This window comes from Cynara cardunculus, assembly GCF_001531365.2.
Source record: "Cynara cardunculus var. scolymus isolate 2C chromosome LG 9, CcrdV1, whole genome shotgun sequence".
In the NCBI taxonomy this organism is placed as follows: Eukaryota; Viridiplantae; Streptophyta; class Magnoliopsida; order Asterales; family Asteraceae; genus Cynara; species Cynara cardunculus.
This window is the reverse complement of record NC_037536.1, coordinates 3,762,098-3,778,456: the sequence shown is the minus strand read 5'-3', so window position 1 is coordinate 3,778,456 and position 16,359 is coordinate 3,762,098. Positions and strand designations below refer to the sequence as shown.

General features: G+C 34.9%; 2 protein-coding genes across 2 annotated transcripts in view; both read left to right on the top strand.

Moving 5' to 3' along the window:
* The first annotated feature begins 5,891 nt into the window (after positions 1 to 5,891).
* On the top strand, positions 5,892 to 12,460 carry LOC112518401 (amino acid transporter AVT1A-like). The gene is made up of 12 exons (XM_025126079.1): positions 5,892 to 6,405; positions 7,417 to 7,703; positions 7,831 to 8,045; positions 8,400 to 8,423; positions 8,522 to 8,702; positions 8,919 to 9,135; positions 9,271 to 9,406; positions 9,485 to 9,504; positions 9,678 to 9,823; positions 10,179 to 10,222; positions 11,576 to 11,638; positions 12,083 to 12,460. The coding sequence occupies exons 1-12, from the start codon at positions 6,233 to 6,235 to the stop codon at positions 12,173 to 12,175; spliced, it is 1,599 nt and encodes a 532-aa protein (XP_024981847.1). The 5' UTR covers positions 5,892 to 6,232; the 3' UTR covers positions 12,176 to 12,460.
* Positions 12,461 to 14,298: 1,838 nt separating this feature from the next.
* Positions 14,299 to 16,359, top strand: part of LOC112517660 (calmodulin-7) — a 3,465-nt gene continuing 1,404 nt past the window's right edge. Inside the window, exon 1 of the mRNA XM_025125028.1 lies at positions 14,299 to 14,499. Coding sequence (XP_024980796.1) covers positions 14,424 to 14,499 — 76 coding nt within the window. The 5' untranslated portion in view covers positions 14,299 to 14,423. The remainder of the gene's footprint in view (positions 14,500 to 16,359) is intronic.

Below are 16,359 nucleotides of genomic sequence, written 5' to 3'. Positions count from 1 at the left end.
AATTCAAGATTCTAGTGGTGCATTATAATGTATGTTGTAATTACTTATTACTTTTTCGGGTTTATGGACGTACGGTAGTTGCTCGTATTAAAGTGATGGATATGTTTGATGTCAGACTATTATGTTTATATTTCTTTTTGTTTCTTAGCACTGTAGAGAAACTTCTCTTTTACACTATAAAAAACATAAGAAAAATAATGCATAAACGTAAGTAGTAGAGAATATCATACCAACATCGATCACATCGTTGTTTAGAGTGGTTCACTAGCTTAGCTTGGCTAAGGTGTTTTTTATGGTAGAACACAAACCTTCATACAAATGATTGTAGTCTTCTCTTGTTTTTGCTAGAGGAGAGGACAGTGTGGATCACTCACAAGATGTTGGATATTTAGTAGTAATCACTCTTGGCTAATCAGTAAAATACTTGGATGACCCAAAGAATGTTTAGGAGCTTTGAATGCATGTTGTTTTTGCTCAACAACCAAAGTTATTTTGCTTTGAATGCTCCAAGACTTGTTTATAAAGATTGGGGATAAAACTCTATCTTTATACAAATTAAATATTTCATGTGGATGTCCGCATTATGCATCAATCTGCAATTACCTCTGCTGTCAATTTCTTATTCATTGGGCGTCCACGTTGACTTTTTAGAAGAGGACCATTTATTGTTATATCATCATTTAATGAGTCATCTTTAATTTGCATTCAATGCATATTTGTTTTAGCAAGCAACTTATGATATATTGAAAAAATCTTATTTATAAACATAATCATGATGTTGGAAAAGGTACCTTTTTAATAAATATATAAAAATCTTTGAATTATTCTATAAAACTCGTCCAAGTATTTTGCTGATATTGTCGAGAATGTTTACCGTTTAATAATCCAAAGAAAATATAATTTCCGCAAATGTCTTGGGTTTAAATCTTCAACAAGTTCCTGTTTCTCAAGATAAAATTTTGGTGAAGATCGCAGACGGCACGCTTCCCAAAGCCAATGTCGTTTTTTTTAGATTTTGCAATTATAGAAGCATTTCATCGACAAATTCTTGTATGTTAATAGTCAACTCTTACATAATAAGAATTAAATTGTTAGAATACAAATAAGTCGGGTTTTGTGTTTGTCAATCATCAAAACAATGGGATTGTCATATGTTTATAAAATAGAATTAAATCAAGTTTCGTACACTTGCGCCAACAAGCAGTATTTTTAGGATAGATAAAATTGACAGTGGAAAGAAAGCTCATTTGAGATAAAGGATGAAACAACTGATGTAATTAGCATGTTCTCTTCAAATTGACAATGAGATTGCGATCTAAGCCAACACATCTCATATTTCACAATATCAATATGATATCAGCATCATTTATCTAACATGAGTGCAATCCTTTGGTGACTTACGTCATCTTTGTTATATGAGCTTAATCTGTAAATATAGAATTTTCATTTCAGTGTGCAAGCAACAGTTACACATGGCAAGGACCAGCCAAATTATTATGTTAACAATTTGAAGATTCCAATTATCTTGTAGGTTCTGCATGATTTCAGCATAAGAGCTTTTTTAATTGTATCTTATAGTTATGGGTTGTTTGGTTTAAGCCATTTTCATTCCCCCCCATTTTAACCTTTTAGTCTTGCAGGGGAATGAGCTCATTATATTATATAAGATCACACACTTTCTTTTATTTTCATTTTCATTTTCATTTTCATTGATTACTGTTTAACTTTGTATTTCATCTAATAACAAGAAGCAATTTAGATTTTGCTTAATATATCTCTATCAACTCCTCTCAATGGAAGGACTCCCACACCACTAATTGCAAGTTGAGGATTCTTGTAAGCATGTTTGATCTGTCTATTTTGTTGTGTCGGATTCTTTGTTCATCATCTGAGTTTTAATTTGCTATCGTTATATTAAAGGGAGAACCCAAAACTTTTTAGGTTGGTACAAAGCATATTAATCATAAGTACCAATTGATTCCTCTAACATGTAAATATAAGGTAGTATTTTGGTACAATTCTTTAAAGATAAAGCTTTATTAGGCAATAGGTTGTTAGGAGTTACATGTAAGGAACCTTATCATAGACTTTTGGACTTTTGGACTTTAGTGTAGGTTGTTGTGACTTTTGGTGGATTATTATCATTGATCTTGTTGAAAATGGGAAGTAGAGTGTGATAGTTGCTCTAATGTTGTGAAGATGGAATAAATGTGCTCTTAAATATCACAAACACGTATCAAATAAGAAAAATCACCCTACTATCAGGAATTGAATGACCGCGGTCTTTTTCAATCTAGTCCCTCAACTACCTAGCTCCGTAGTTCCCATGCTTTACATAAGAAATGTATTGAATCGATTCTTTTTAAAAGTTCTAACACATCTACTTTAATTCTGAAATTTGAGCTTTTGTACACGCATATTTTAAAGAATGGGTTAGTAAATAGTATTGTATTGTAGATTTATCTTGTGAAACAACATTCCGCTACTGACACTTGAAAAAGCTGCTTTCAAGGTCTCGTGGCTTTGGTGAATCACTTCTCTGCTTTGTAGACAAGGCTCTAAACGATCAGGGATACCACGCCACGTATCATCCCCTTTCTTTCCATAGAGGAGAGAAACTAAATGTTCCTGAAATTTTTTTATTTTAGTACCAATTAAGTGTTTTTTTTCCCTACATGGAAGGAAGAATTTGCCATTTGTTTCGTGAAATGTTTACCGGATATAGTGTTTTACAGTCTATTAGAAGGATTTTGAGAAGTCATCACTTTTTTGCAGATTTGCATAAAGGTAGCTTTTGAAGATCTCTTTAAAGTCAAAGCCTCAAAGGGTGTTATATTTGGATTTCCTCCTAAAATGGTTACTTAAATTCATTTTGGAAATGAAAGTGAGATCTTTTTGTTTGAAATAATTATGGAGTTATAGCCAATAAGAAAGTCATTAGTTTAATTTTGACAGGCAAGACTTGTTAACTTCATTAACATCTTTTCTGTATGGTGATGTGTTAGTGGACATATCCTTCGGTCACTTACCATATCTCTTACTTTGTAACATGCATTTGTTTTGTAAGCTCTAGGAACTAGGATATCAGATGACATTGATATATGCTATGTCTTTAATAATTTTAACGGTTCATCAAACTACGATGCATCGAATGTTCTTTCCAACTAAGCAAGTGGGAAGTTCTTTTGGCAAGACACTTTTGATATCCATTAAAGAATTTTACTAACAGAGTTTGCCTTATTTTATTAAGCTACAACGATAAAAGGTGGTTAATGATTATGTTTTGTTTTTTCGTCCTTGAATCGTTCATATTACGCTTTGATAAGCTATATGTATGTATGACGAGAAACATATCTTTTTCACATGGTACGACATAAAGTATACCAAAACAAAAGTATCTTAAAAATCTCACTTGAAAGTAGACAACATGTACCAAGCTATACTTCCACCTTAATTAGGGTAGAGAATTGAAGGTACAACTATTTATTTATACAAGATTTGTGTAATTGTTATTTTGCTACGTACTCTACTCTTGTGATTCATAATTAATTGCAGGCATTTAGAAATGAAATGCCCATATTTTCACTCATGGTTAAGGGAAAGCAACTTTTATTGTCAAGAGACACAACCAACTCAAAGCATTTGATATTAAAATACCAAGATTTGCATTACAATAAATTAAATTAGGTTTCTATGCGTCTTAATAGCTAGACTGCTTTATAAATATGTAAAATGTTCTATCTAAAGGCGTTAGTTGTAACAAGTTGATAGGATGTCGTTTTAGAACACTTTTAATAAAAATCGTCTCATCAACAAAAATTATAGGAGAAAGTATCCTATAAACTCATCTTTTATAGTACACTTGTTTTTATAAGACATTTTTTCAAATATTGTCCTATAAATTTGCTAAAAAGACGTTTTGTATTAAGATTTTACAAATTCTAACTTCTCGTGCAACATGTCTTATATCTTGCCTTGTTTTTTAGGGTCGATTTTACTTTGGAGAAAATACAACCAAGTTTGACGTAACAAAACTTCAAATTATCTTATTTTATATCATTTTGACCCAAACCTGTTGATCTTGTAACATTTGATGATGTGAATACCTGTTTACAAAAGGTTCTTGAAATGCTTGTGAAAGAGTCGTAATTAATTGACGATAAACTTGACATTGACATATCAAGTGACGTTAAATATATTTTTTTGAAACTTTGTTACATTAAAAAGAAAATTTAAAAACTTAGGGGCCGTTTACCAAAAACTTACCCGATAAGTGTTTACCAGTAAAATTCAACGCTATGACTTACTTACCGGGTAAGATTTTAGTCCATTGAAACGGCACCGTATGTAATAATTTACCTGATATGCTCTTACCGTGGTAAGAGTCGTCGTATTCACTTACCGGGTAAGACTCTTGTTCATTTTCCCACTCTTACTGGGTAAGATTCCTGGTCATTGTCATATTTATCTTGTAAGGTAATGTGACTTTGTAACTGCTTACCAGAATAAGTATTTAGTAAACGACCCTTAATTTGTTTGTCACATACATAAATATAATCCGAACTATGTTGTATTTTGATACTTTTTGTCATCATACTTTTGAATTTGTTTGAAAATAAACTTTTGTTTTTAATTTTTTTTTACAAGTTGGCAAGAACTACAAACCATTAATAGACAAGTCTGTTTTCTGAAGCTAAAAACAGTAATAGTTATGGGTTTGAACCCAATCAACCAAATTAACCTGCAATTTATGCATCATCTAGTTCACAAATTCAAACCACATAAACCACAAAATTAGCATCGTAAGGGGTGGAGAATAAAATGAATCGTGAAGCAAGATCGTAGTTTCTATTTCTAAGCTTCAAAATTGAGATGTACCCTGCAAGATCGTGATGTTGTGGGTACATTACTAGTTTTTATATAACCCGCATTTAACAATCATAGATATATTTGTTTCTTAAGAACTCACACTTCGTACCTAAACATGAATAGGCCGTGCTCTTCTTCCCGATGTGCCCATGCTTGCTATCATCCGGTTGTGGCTTTTATCCCAACCCAATCTCGACGAAAAAGAGAAAGAATAGCAACTGCACCAACAAATGACAGTTACAACGACAACCAATCTATCTAATTACCCTAATAGTTGTCCAACAGTGGCATCCCATATTAAAGGCATGATTACAATATTAGAGAGAGGGGATGTTAAAACGAGAACAGTAACTGAATAAACCAATACGAAATGGTCAAATCATGAATAAAATCACATTGATTTTAAATTAATGGTCGACAAAAAGGTGCGCAACGACGTGGCCTACAACCTCAGGTTGTGGTTAAAGTCACTTGAATTACATATGATATAATATATTCTTTTAGCGTAAAATCAAATATGATCCGACTGTTTTCTCATTCTCTTACTAAGCACTTAATGTGGTAAACACTTGCTAGTTCACTTACCTTACCTTACCGGGTCACGATAAGAGGGAAGACTTAAGACGTTTGTCAAAATGACCAGGTTTAAGATGTTTGTCAACAAACCATTATGATGATTGGGAATATTACATGATAAGATAAGTGAAGTTGATGTCTCTTGTCCGTAATCTCCATATATATTGTACATAACTATACCTGAACCCAAATCCAAAACAATCGAAAATATGAAACCCAAAATTCAGGGTTTGATTTGCATATCCAAAATCCGATCGGTTTTGATTTGTCCACCAAACCAACCGACATGAACATCCCTAAATAAAAATAGAGCTCAGCATTAAAATTGGCTGATTTTATATGAACCAATGACACATGATCATGCCAATTGTCGACTTTACAGAAATTTCCATTTTTATATACAACACAAACTTTGGGGAGATGACTAATGGTTAACGTCAAGAGATATCCACGTTCCCCTCCAAATTCAAACCCATCAGTCATTGTCCATGGAAATCCCATGTTACCCATTGATTCGTCGATTCACAATGCACCCCTAAAACGACGACAACTGTCTGTCGATTCATCTTCTCTTTCCTCCTTATTTTCCGCAATTCGCATCATCAATTTGTACGATTTCGACAGACAAGTCGCATGGTCGAGTAGATGCATATGAGGACGCATCAAGATCCTGACACGTGATCTTTGATCCAGGGTACTAATAGATTCAAAGGATTGAGAATTTGTGTGATATCTGATCTGGGTTTCGTATAATTTTTCTGTGCGTTTGGAATTTCTGTTGAGAAAAATGGCAGATAAAGGGAAGGAATCAGATTATTTCTTGATTGAAGATGATGAGGATGATGAGGATGATATAGAGGCAAATAACAGTGATGATGATGATGATGATAACGATGTTGGTTCCAGCCGTAGATCGTTTTCTTCTCAAGTCTCAGCTCCTCAATGGCCACAGAGTTACAAGTTGGTTTCAGTTTCATGTCTTGCTTATATTTACTTCAACTGTGCTTTTTTGCCCTTTGGTCTTATGCTCTCATGGAAGAACTAATAGTTGTTGTTTAGCCACATTCATATAGCTGAATCCACTTTTGAACAGCAGAGAAACAATAGTTGTTGTTTAGCCACATTCATATATGTTTCTTTGATATATTTTGTTATTGAATTTTGTATGTATGGTGGTTTTTGGCAAAACCCATTTAAGGCATTTTGTAAGAACTTGTTTATTTTATGGGCACTCACATTTTATTTGGTCAGTTATACATAGACTGTTTAGTTGTGGCATAATGATATAGAAAGTGGCTTATTTGGGTAAGTTTACAGGCGGAGCTTTATGCAGAAAAGTCATGTTTTTTTTCCAAGTCTGTCCCTCCCAATTAAAAACCATGCTCCTTTCATCTATGAAAAAGCTCGCCTAAGCAAACACCTTCCCGCTCTTACATACAGATTAATCCACAAAGACAACTCTATCCATACAGGACTTAATGGAAAAGCAACCAAGCAGCTAGTCTCGAATGCAATTCTCCTCCATATTTATATATATATATATATATATATGTATATGTATATATTGCTTGGTTAATAAAATTACCAATTTTAAAGTAATGGTGTGCATAGGCTGACTTTATTGAGTAATATTTACGTGTTCACTTCCAAAACTAACTTCACTTTGTATCTTTTACTAAGAATCTATTTCAACTTAAACATATATCACAAGTAGAAATGATAAGCATCATATGCTAATGATGGTTTATAACATAATTAGAGTTCAGTTTTGATTGTAGAAGTAGATATGAAGATATGGCAAACAAATAAAGTAGCCCTATCTCCATCTATTGGCTTAATGTTTTAGATAAGTTTCCAAGTTTACATGCTAATAACGGCCTACATTTAGGTGATCATATGAGGAATGTTACATCCAGAGACTAGATTATGGATTCTTTTACTTTGAAGTCTAACCACTATTCATGATTGCAGACAGATGCTTGATTCGTACTCAATTTCAGCAACGCCAAGTTTGGGATTCCTTAGACGCCCATCTGGTTCAATATATTCAATGTATGATGCTGGGGTCGATAGTAACTTTGATGATAACGTAAAGTCTAAGCTGCTTTCCGAATGTTCAAAGCTTTTTAGCAAAGAGGATGTAGATAGGATCTCAAGAAAGATATCAACATGGTCGGGAAGGGGTTCCTTACCCGATCAATTGATTGGAGAACTTCCCATTACCTTTGGATGTAGCGTCACTCAGACTGTTTTCAATTGTGAGAAGCTCATCATTCTTTAGATTTCAATCAACAGATAACCTCTAGTTTGAAAAGATGTTAGTGAAATGAAATCTTAACAGAAAATTTGTCATTATATTAACTTTTTATTGCTATGCTGGATCAGCGGTGAACGTGATGGTTGGAGTTGGAGTTCTTTCTATGCCGAATACAATTGCTCAAGCTGGGTGGGCAGGCATGGGAGTGCTACTTCTTTTTGCAGCAATGTGTTGTTATACAGCTTATCTCATGAAAACTTGCTTTGAGAGCAAAGAAAGCATCCAAACATATCCTGATATTGGAGAAGCTGCATTTGGGAAATACGGGCGTCTTATTATAGCAGTAAGCTCGATCTCTTTTACGACTGATTAACTTTTTATTTCAAGTATCTAACTTTTGACCCTTTGGTGAGTGATTAACTTCTTGAAACACTGTTTTTGCCAAATGCAAAAAAGAAATACTGCATCTTGTGTGAATGAGAAATCTTAGATAAATAGTTGAAATCTAAGGGAAAAAGCACTCTACTTGGCTCTTTCTGTCCAAGATTGCTCACTCTTGTGTGAACTGTAATGTTTTCATTACATTTTCTTAAGAATGTAAGCACGATTGGTTTGAAAAGTTAACCATTTTTTTATTTCGTGGAGCAATAGTTTCTTGGATGGTTTTTTTAGTAATCTATTCTTGGGTTTTCTGCAGATCATTTTGTACACATCACTCTACGTAAGTAAACATTGACTCAGTGGCTTCAAACTATTCTTAATCCCGAATTGCTTACAAAAACACACCTCCAAGCCCATATCTTTTCTGTTTAAATTCAGGCATACTGTGTGGAGTTTATTATATTGGAAGGAGACAATCTCGCTAGCATCTTCCCTAGCGTATCCTTGCATACGGGTGGTTTCAATATGGATTCAGTCCACTTGTTCGCAATTCTTTCTGCTATTGTTATCGCACCTACCCTTTTGATTAAAAATGCACGAGTAGCCTCATTTCTTTCAGGTACATTTATCATCAACACCTAAATTTGCAGCATTGCAAGCCGGGGGACTTCATGGAGACAACCTCTTTATCCCTTGGGTTAGAGGAAAGGTCTGTATACGTCCTATCCCCCTAGACCTTACATCTGTGTGGGATATACTGGGTTCGTTTGGTTGGATTTACCCAAATTTGCAGCATTCACTTCTTGAAAATATGTAACTTTTTGATCATCTGCAGCTACTGGTGTTGTGGCTACTGTTATGGTCATTTTTTCTGTGCTTTGGCTCGGTACAGTAAATGTTGGTTTTCATGAAAGTGGTCCGCTCATTAAATTGAATGGCATTGCTTTTGCCCTTGGTATATACGGATTTTGCTTTTCTGGGCATTGTGTGTTCCCGAATATATACCAGTCGATGGCTGACAAAACCCAGTTTACCAAAGCAATGATCATATGGTATGCACTTCCCATTAAATTTGCAATGAAATTCATGTTGATTTTACGTTTAGGAATTTGGGTTTGACCCGGAAAGTCAAACTGAAAAATGATGTCATTGATCACATTTTTTAATCAATTTTAATTCTTTTGCAGTACTGTATTGTGTGTTCTGTTGTATGGGAGTGTTGCGATTATGGGTTTTCTCATGTTCGGAGAACACTCGTTATCCCAGATAACGCTGAACATGCCCGAGGATGCAGTTGCTTCAAAAGTTGCTTTGTGGACAGTGGTAAGTGTTCATCTCTCGGTTGATTTTGTGGCTTTATGTTCGATTGTGGAATTTAACGTATTTTTTACATATTAACAGGTCATCAATCCATTTACCAAATATCCTTTTTAGTTTTTTCGGATTTCCAATCCCTTATGGGATCGCTCGAATCCTGCATTATGTAACTGTTTCTTGTTAACAATGTACCTGAAATTTGCACTTTTGGTGGAAAAAGAAAATGTGGTGGCGTTTTTTGGTAAAGAAATCCGTTTGTTTCTGTAACATTTCATACATATGCCCTGCTGATGAACCCATTGGCTAGTGCCATTGAAGAGCTGTTGCCTGCTAAAGTTGCAAATAGTGACTGGTGTTTTGTTACTCTACGGATTGCACTAGTTGCATCTTCTGTCTGTGTTGCATTTGCTCTTCCGTTCTTTGGTAAGCATCAAGATATTACGCTTTATTGAATATATTAACCGTAAACACGCCTATACGACCTATGTCGTTGATCTGACAAATGAAGTTGGGATCCAGCCAAATTATACTTTTTTTGTGACTCAATTTATGTTCCTATTCAACTTCCATTTCTAGTTTTTTTGCTTTTATTTTGCAACCGGAGTCTTCATGAAACAACCTCTCTACCCTCTGGGGTAGAGGCAAGGTTTGCATACATCTCCCCCCTCCCCCCGAGTATGGGATATAGTGGGTTCGTTTGGTTTGGTTTTGGTTTATTCGACTTCCATTTTTCCTTTCTTGTTAATTTGTTGGGACTTCTTGTGTTTCTTGAATACAGGTCTTGTGATGGCTTTGATGGGTTCGGTCCTATGTATTTTGGTGGTAAGTATGCAGCTTCAAGTTCTAGCATCAATCCTTCACATGTTCACTAATTCAATAATTATATAATGTCTTTGCACATTCTTCTACTTTCAATGCATTCAAACATTAGATGGTGACACAACAAATGGCCTTTGTCTCAACTAGTCATAAAGAAGTCCCCTTTACCAGTGGTTTGGTTGTGGGTTCCATACACTTTGTGAATAATGTGTGTTAGATATGTGGAACCCCTTCAGATTACTTTTTAAAAGACCCCCTCAAGAGAGAATGGAGGTCCAACATATAAGGTTATAGGGACCATATCTAGCCAATGTGGGACTCCAATACGCCCTTCTAAAGAGAGAGGGGAGATTCCAACATATCTAGAGGTTGAAGGGACCGTATCTAGCCGACGTGAGACTTCAACATGCTCCCTTCAATGGAGGATAGAAGGAGACAGTGCCTCTGAATGTCGAGTCCTTAGAGGTGGTAGACAATGGCTCTAATACCATGTTAAATGTGTGAAACCCCTTCAAGTTACTCTCTAAAAAAACCCTTTATGAGAGAAGGGAGATTCTAACATATTTAGAGGTTAAAGGGACCGTGTTTAGTGGATGTGGAACTTCAACACGCCCCTCCAATGGATGGAGACAAGTAGTCCTTAAAGGTAGTACTGTAGTAGACCCCAACTCTGAGATGATAAATAAGTGGAACCCCTTCAGATTACTTTCTAAATTATCCCTTCAAAAGAGAAAGGAGAGTCCATCATACTTAGAGGTTAGGGATCATGTCTAGCCAACGTGAGTCTTCAATACGCCCCCTCCAATGGAGGCTAGAGGAAGACAGTGCCCCAGAGGGTCACAATCCCTAAAGGTGAGATTCCGGCTCTGATACCATACTAGATATGTTAAACCCCTTCAAAGTGTCGAATCCCTAAAATGACTGTGTCTAGCCGATGTGAGACCACAACAGTGTGTATATGTATTTTGATCGTTTCAAGCACATTAGATGGTGACCATGGACGGAGCCACCTTGGAGCTCTAAACATGTTGGAATCTCCATTAGATGTTTAGAACTTCAAAAAATAAAATTTGATATCATCTCAAATTGAAACTTTATTAAATTCTTCTGTTTAAGTCAACTCATGCTTTTTTAGCTCTTTTTTACTACTATTGTTAGGACAAGTATTTAATAAAAACATATATACTTAAAATGGTTTCCTTTTGAAATTGTGAGTTTTCTTACATTTTTTCTAGATAAATTTTCTGGCTCCGCCTCTAATGGTGACACTTTGAAATATCTACCTGATCTCCTTCTTGCCATGACTCGTTGACGTTTTTGCAACATCTCTCGATTGATATACATGTTTTGTTGCAGTCTCTCATTTTTCCAGCTCTATGTTTTCTAAGAATTAACGGGAGTAAGGCCACGACTACGCAGGTAAGTTGCAACACATTCGCACATCTGTTTCACTCTAACAGCACTCCATTTGTTCCAAAACAACGAGTCTACTTCGACATTTTTGGTCAAACATGGTGATATTTAAACGGGAAAATCATCAAATAGCCGTTTTTTAAAACATTATCAAGAATAGCCGGTAATTCCACAAATTGACTCTGGAAACCTTTGCAAAAAATCAAAAAAAGGGCTTTTCGGTTGAGATTATGGCCCACCATCCGGCAAAAAAGGCTCAAAAAAGGTGATTCCGCAAATTTGCCAAGTAAATTTGCGAAATTCTTAGGCTAGTTTGGTGATTGTCAGAAAATTTGGCTATTTCTTGATTTATTTTTTTTGCCAAAAATAGCTAGTTTGGTGATTTCCGCTATATAAAATGTATGCAAATTGGTTTGACTTTTGCATCGGTGTTTGATAAAATGTATGCAGATCGGTTTGAGCATTTCTATTTTGGTGGTGGCGATCATCTGCATGATCGTGGGAACGTACTCGTCTTTGGCGGATATCGCAAACGAACTTTGAAGACCGAGTATTCTTGCCATCTTTCGGTAGTGATATTTAAATGCTTTTGAGTTTTGATCAATAAAATGCACAAATCGAATCTAGCAATGAGGCTACGAGTTAAAGTTTCGGTCAGGTTTGGCTCGAGATCTAGTTTTGGAGTGTTCAACTAGTGTCATTAATCGTTATGCATTTTCGACTAGTACCATTTCACATTGCCAAATGCGAATTAACTGCGACTGTTTACCATGTTTTGCTATTGTTAACGGAAACAAAATAGATGACAGCGTATATTCGTTCTTGGGATGTCTTGTGATTCGTGTTTCTAGTTTTGCGATCTTTCGATTAGGGAAAAATACGTTGGATCGCTCAAACCAGTTGAATCAAGTCAAACCAGACCGGTTTTGGTGGTTTGAGCGGTTTGGCGGTCTGGTCTAGTATGAAAAATAGTCAAACCGCTTGGTCCGATCTAGTGTATATATATAGGCACAGGTTCAAACAAGAAGGTAAAATTTTGCAAGAAGGCTAGAAGTTTTAATATCATATATGATTACAGACATGATACATAAGATCAATCATATATGATTAAACATATGTTGCATTGACACACGTAGACGCTTAGTCATATATGATTAAACACATCCAACAAATGTTTTAACGAGTTTTAGGACTTATTTTTGAATTATGGCCCTTCGTATTTTTTTTCATAAATTTTTTGAATATAATTTTAAGCTTTTTTTATATTGTCATGTGACTCGTAAACTTTTAAACCCCGTAGGGTTAGCTCAACTTGTAATAAAAGTTGGATGTTTAAGGATCTTTCTCAAAAGTTATCGGTACAAGTCCTGTAAAAACATTGAAGATTTTCTTGTTTGTTCTGGGGATGAATCGAGGTACGAGCAAATTCATCCGGACACTCATGATTAACAAAACTTTCCATAATGACTATTTATTTGTTAATTTATGGGCCGTTAACTAAACGTTTCTTTGGTAAGTGCTTACCGGATAAAATTTCTCATCGAATGAACATAACAAGGGTCGAGAATCTTATCGGGTAAGAGCGATGAGAATGATGGAGAGTCTTACCCGGTAAGTGAAGATTACAATGTTTACCCAGGTAAGCGTTTACCCGATAAATTATTGCATTCAATACGTTTTGATGTACTAAATCCTTACGTATCAAAATAAATTATAGTGTTGACTCCCATAGATAAAGCACTTACCGGATAAGCATTTAGATAAAGAACCTCTTACACACAATTAACTATTAACAAACACAAGTAGCTTGTTGTACATATTGAACATTGTTAAAAGGGTGAGAAACATAAGAAACATTGTCTTAACGGAAGTCCAGTTCATAAAGTTAACATATTAATATACGATATAATATGTTTTAACATTTTAGTATTAAAAAAAATTCTATGTTTCCCACCAAAATTTTGATTTCCCACACGATTCCAACTCTGATAAAAAAAGAATGAGAGACGTAAGACATGTTTGCTAGTAATTTAACGAGTTTAATGTGACTCACAGCTTATGCATTTAGTTATACATGATTGTTTGATAGTGAGTTAATAATATAGATAGTTATTTATTCAATAAGCTTCTAAAAAGAACTTTATACAATAATACCGACTTTCAATTAAAAAAAGACACTTCTTCTTTATATGAAAACCTAAAAACTTTTTCGATCTATAAAGACAGTTTTTAATATATATATATATATATTACTTAATAGGAAGAAAAAAATAGAAATCGGGGTTATTTGGCAGTTGTTGAATAGTTTAGTGCAAAATAATTAAGCGGTCAGAATAATTAAGAGAGTCTCATGATATAGTATACAATAAAATATAATCATTCGATAATTGTTTACAATGGAATTAGGGTACTGAATGATTAAGGAAGACCCAATATACAAAATCATTCAAAGAGTTTTAGAACCTTTAAAAAACATAATTTATTTTATCAAACTAAATTTATCTTTTAACGATTCAAATGTTGCATTTTAATGAAACTATTAAAAAACAAGTAAAATAAAAGTTGTAACGGGAGAGCGGTGAAATCGGATGCAAGGAATTTGATAAACCGATCACGTCCGGATGCAAAGCACAGGAAATGAAGGAAGACCACTAATATCATGGTTGCTGGTATATAACGCTGACTCTCTTCTTTATTTCCACCTGCGACAACCCTATTTTCTCTCTCTACTCTCTCTCTACCTGTTATTTGAATATCTAGGCGCATCTCTACCTTCAAAACACACCAACAAATGGCGGATCAGCTCACAGATGACCAGATCTCTGAGTTCAAGGAAGCCTTCAGCCTATTTGATAAGGATGGGGACGGTATGTTTAAATCACGGACTGTTCTATTGAAGTCGGTTTGAATTTTTGTTGATTGATTTGTGGTTTTAATTGTTTTTTATGGTTTCCGGATGAGTTATTTGTAGTTTACATTTGGATTTTGTGTTTGTATGATTTAAATCGTGAGTTTCTTGTTGAATTTTGCCAAGGATTTGAAGGTGATCTTGTTGGATACGTTGATGTTGTGATTTTTATCATCGATGTATTTACAAAGTGAACAAAAGATGTAGGATAATCAAAGTAATTAGTTGAAATTCAAGTATATCCCCGAGGTACGTTCTTCACATGGACAGATAGATGCCTCATGTCTGCCAGCCAAAAACATGGCAATCGCTTTTGGTTCTGTGTTTTTCTTGGGTTGGATGTTTTGGTATACTCACAAATTGATTTGAACAGTAACATTTGTCATATTCAAAGCTTTTGAATTAGAAATGTAACCCATTTGACCGGTAAGGCAAAACCTTATCTCATTTCATAGGGAGTAGTTTGATGTGGCTTAGTGATCAGATCTTGAGTTGGATTCAGCTTCTGATCTCATATAGTATAATTGTTGTTGAATATCATTTAGGGGGTGCTTGGTTTGGGGTAATAACTAATAAGGGGTGTGGAACAGAAATGGAAATTATTAATGGTGCCTGGCTTGATTATTGAGGGTTGTAGTTTTTTTTACCTTGATTATGTTTTTCTTGTACCTATTCATATTTTTATGTTATTGATTACTTGTTACTAGGTTTTCAAAATTTATCTTGTATGCATTCTCTTTTGCTAACTTTTCACAAGCTGGGATCTTCACGGAAAAAGCCTCTCTATTCTTTGAGGTAGAGGTCAGGTTTGTGTCTATAAGCTCCTCCCAAATGCCACCTTCGGATGGGATACGTTGGGCTCATTTGGTTTGGTTTGATTTAGTTTAGTTTAGTTTAGTTTGAGGCAATGGAATGGGCCGTAACTAGATACCGCTACTGGATAATGAAGCATTCCTCAACAAATTGTGGGTAATGAAACTCGTTTCTGTTTCCTGAAACAGACCAAGGGCACAATGTTTTGTCAAAACCTATGCCTTCCATTTATCACACCCTTCTTGACTTAAAGTGATATGTCTGAAGAGTGTAGACGGCATACCATGGTTCATATTGGCATGACAAGCGCCATAATTTGATTCTTCTCGGAATGATTCTTCCATTTTTGAAATCTGGATTGATTACCATTCAACATGCATTAATAGTTCAAAAGATTGTGCATTATTATTATTAATATGTTGTGTGCATGTTTGACTGGATGTATGCTTGGTTAACTTGTTTATTCATAGCAGCAAAGAACCAGGAACTGGGGTTTGTCTTTTGCTGAACCTCTTTTTTGGATATTTTATAGTACTCTCAAGGCTATTCCTTCTGTTTCATTATTTTTATTTTATTATGAAGATTATAGTGCTTCCTCAGTACTCACATGATGGCATGACGGCTTTAGTTTTGCCATCGAGTACTCGTGGTGCTCGTTAACCACAAATATGTTAAGGGGTTTTTTGGGGAAAGGATTGCTCCTGGCAAATATATTAAAGAACGTCAAAAAAGGTTACAAAGTTCTCAACAAAACACAAACGGGCACCAAAAAAAACAATATTTGTCAAAAATTCCTACTGATGTTTTAGGGGGTGTTTGGTTTTTTTAAGAATATGGAAATGGAGTGGGTGTATTAAGGAATGATAATGTTGAGAAATGAAAAGTCATCCCCAAAAAAAGAAGTATTTACGAGAGTATGGATGATTACCCACTTCTAAACATTCACTCATTGCATTCTATTGAACCAAACACGGTTACGTATCATCGTTCTTATTTCTCACCCCCT

Excerpts from the sequence above, each read along its gene's own strand:
- LOC112518401 (XM_025126079.1), top strand. The coding sequence starts at position 6,233 with ATGGCAGATAAAGGGAAGGAATCAGATTATTTCTTGATTGAAGATGAT. Across the intron at positions 6,406-7,416 it reads CAATGGCCACAGAGTTACAA|ACAGATGCTTGATTCGTACT; the intron begins GTTGGTTTCAGT and ends TCATGATTGCAG. Across the intron at positions 8,046-8,399 it reads ACGGGCGTCTTATTATAGCA|ATCATTTTGTACACATCACT; the intron begins GTAAGCTCGATC and ends GGTTTTCTGCAG.